Source organism: Phytophthora parasitica, assembly GCF_000247585.1.
Source record: "Phytophthora parasitica INRA-310 unplaced genomic scaffold supercont2.190, whole genome shotgun sequence".
Lineage (NCBI taxonomy): Eukaryota > Oomycota > Peronosporomycetes > Peronosporales > Peronosporaceae > Phytophthora > Phytophthora nicotianae.
Window position 1 is genome coordinate 1 of NW_008649176.1, and position 1795 is coordinate 1795.

A 1795-nucleotide genomic window follows, 5' to 3' on the forward strand; every position below is an offset into this window, starting at 1 on the left:
CCCCCCCCCCCCCCGCCCTCTCAGGGCCGACAGGCATTCTTCAACCAACAATCCTCCCAGCAACGGCACCAAAATCGGCGGTGGGACGCCGGCTATCCTGCGGTAAAACCTCTTCCGGACTCATACGTGCGATGTATGGCTGCCCAATGGCAAAAGAGCACTTATCAATTATCTAAGAATATCTTGAGTGCGCGGAATACCATCACTTTGGCCTCATACGCTTCCAGCAGCATATCGTTTGCCCTGTCGGGTCCCTTTACACCATAGGGACGGCCTTGAGAAATGGCAAGAGAGGGAGGAGTAGGCGATGTGTCTTACTCGAGTAACTATGCGTCATTTAATCTATTGTTGCAGATTGGCGTGTAACACATTATCAATAGCTTAGAGCGCGAAATGGGTCTCCATTCTATCAAGTCGTGTTATCTAGGGTGATTATGCACGGCAGCTGATCGGGTAAGCTTCTGCGCCTATACAATATTGCGCAGTGCATCTGTTGCTACAGGGTTAGAAAGCGAATGAAGGGAGGCAGCGCAGATGGTGGGGTTGGGTCGACAACTTCCCCTGCTCGACACGATCATGGAACTCGACAACGTGTGCATTGAGCTTCCCAGCCTTGTGGAGCTTGCGAAGCGCTTTTAACGCCGTACCTGCTGCTGTCGCCTCGGACCCTTTGGACTTCAAGAAAAAACAGCGTGCCAGAGATAAAACTTCGCTCTTGAATGCGGGAGACGAGTATATCCAGCGCAAAACCAGTGGGTAAGAACAACATCATATACCCTGCGGTGTGTCTCAACTCGTACAGCGTGGTCTTTCTTACAGACCGTTAAGCGTACTCACGTGGGTCAGCCACGAACCACTCGTACCATACTGCCGAAAGCGACTGCGAGCCCTACTTCTTCGGACGCACGGTTTGCTGACTCTGCTGTGGTTCCTGCGTCGCTTCAGTCTGGCTTTCATGCGCGTACATATGCTCGCTTGGTGATCCTGATTCCAACGGTAATTGCAGTTTTACTTCTACAGATAACAGTCGCTCCTCCAAGCGCTTGTTTTGCAGGATTAGGACGTTATTTCGCTCGGACTGGCGTTTAACGAGGCTCAGCACTTCCCCAGAATGTGAGTCGACAGCACTGGACTTGCTTATCTCGGGTTGGGATGTGAAAGCACGACGGATTGTATCGCTCCACGCAAGTATCGCAGCTTTCCCGATAGACCGTGCTGACAGCAGCAGCATTTCGGAGTAGTGCAGGATGATTGTGGCTGTCAAAACCTCCTCAACATCCTCATCGATGATCATAGAAGTGTCCGCAAAGCCCAGTGTGTTCGTGAATAGCAGTGCCTTAAGATTCTCGGCACGGATTAGTACTGGATACTCCAATGCACGCAGCGACGGAAGACGAGTGCCGTTCTGCGGACGTCATCCTCTCAAGAATCGTGCCACATTTTGGCCTGCCTGGGTGCTACCTAACATGTACCCGAAGGCCTTATTGACGCGGTCAAGCTCTAGCCACCGCGCTCAATGATCCGGTTTTCGGCTAGGCTTCCATCGTTGGCGTGCATAGCAGCTCCACGACGAAAGGAGTGGGAGGTAAGTCCATGTGTAAGCTTTACCGGCTTCTGATCCGCAAACGGCTTGACTCTTACCAGCAAGCGATTCACGAATGCTTATCAGATGCCGACCTGATCACTGCTGATTGCTGAGCGTCCTCCACGTACATATGGTCTCTGGCTGCCTCAAGAAACTCTACGAGGCCGGGGTCTTCAACGTCACCCACATTTGCTGCAGCGTGCCTTGATG

The 1795-nt window shown here is 52.3% G+C and overlaps 1 protein-coding gene across 1 annotated transcript; it reads right to left on the reverse strand.

Annotated features, from left to right (window-relative positions):
• Nucleotides 1–889: 889 nt before the first annotated feature.
• PPTG_19776 (hypothetical protein) lies at nt 890–1294 on the reverse strand (the record flags this gene model as incomplete). Its single annotated transcript, XM_008918361.1, has 1 exon — nt 890–1294. The coding sequence occupies one exon, from the start codon at nt 1292–1294 to the stop codon at nt 890–892; it is 405 nt and encodes a 134-aa protein (XP_008916609.1).
• Nucleotides 1295–1795: the final 501 nt, after the last annotated feature.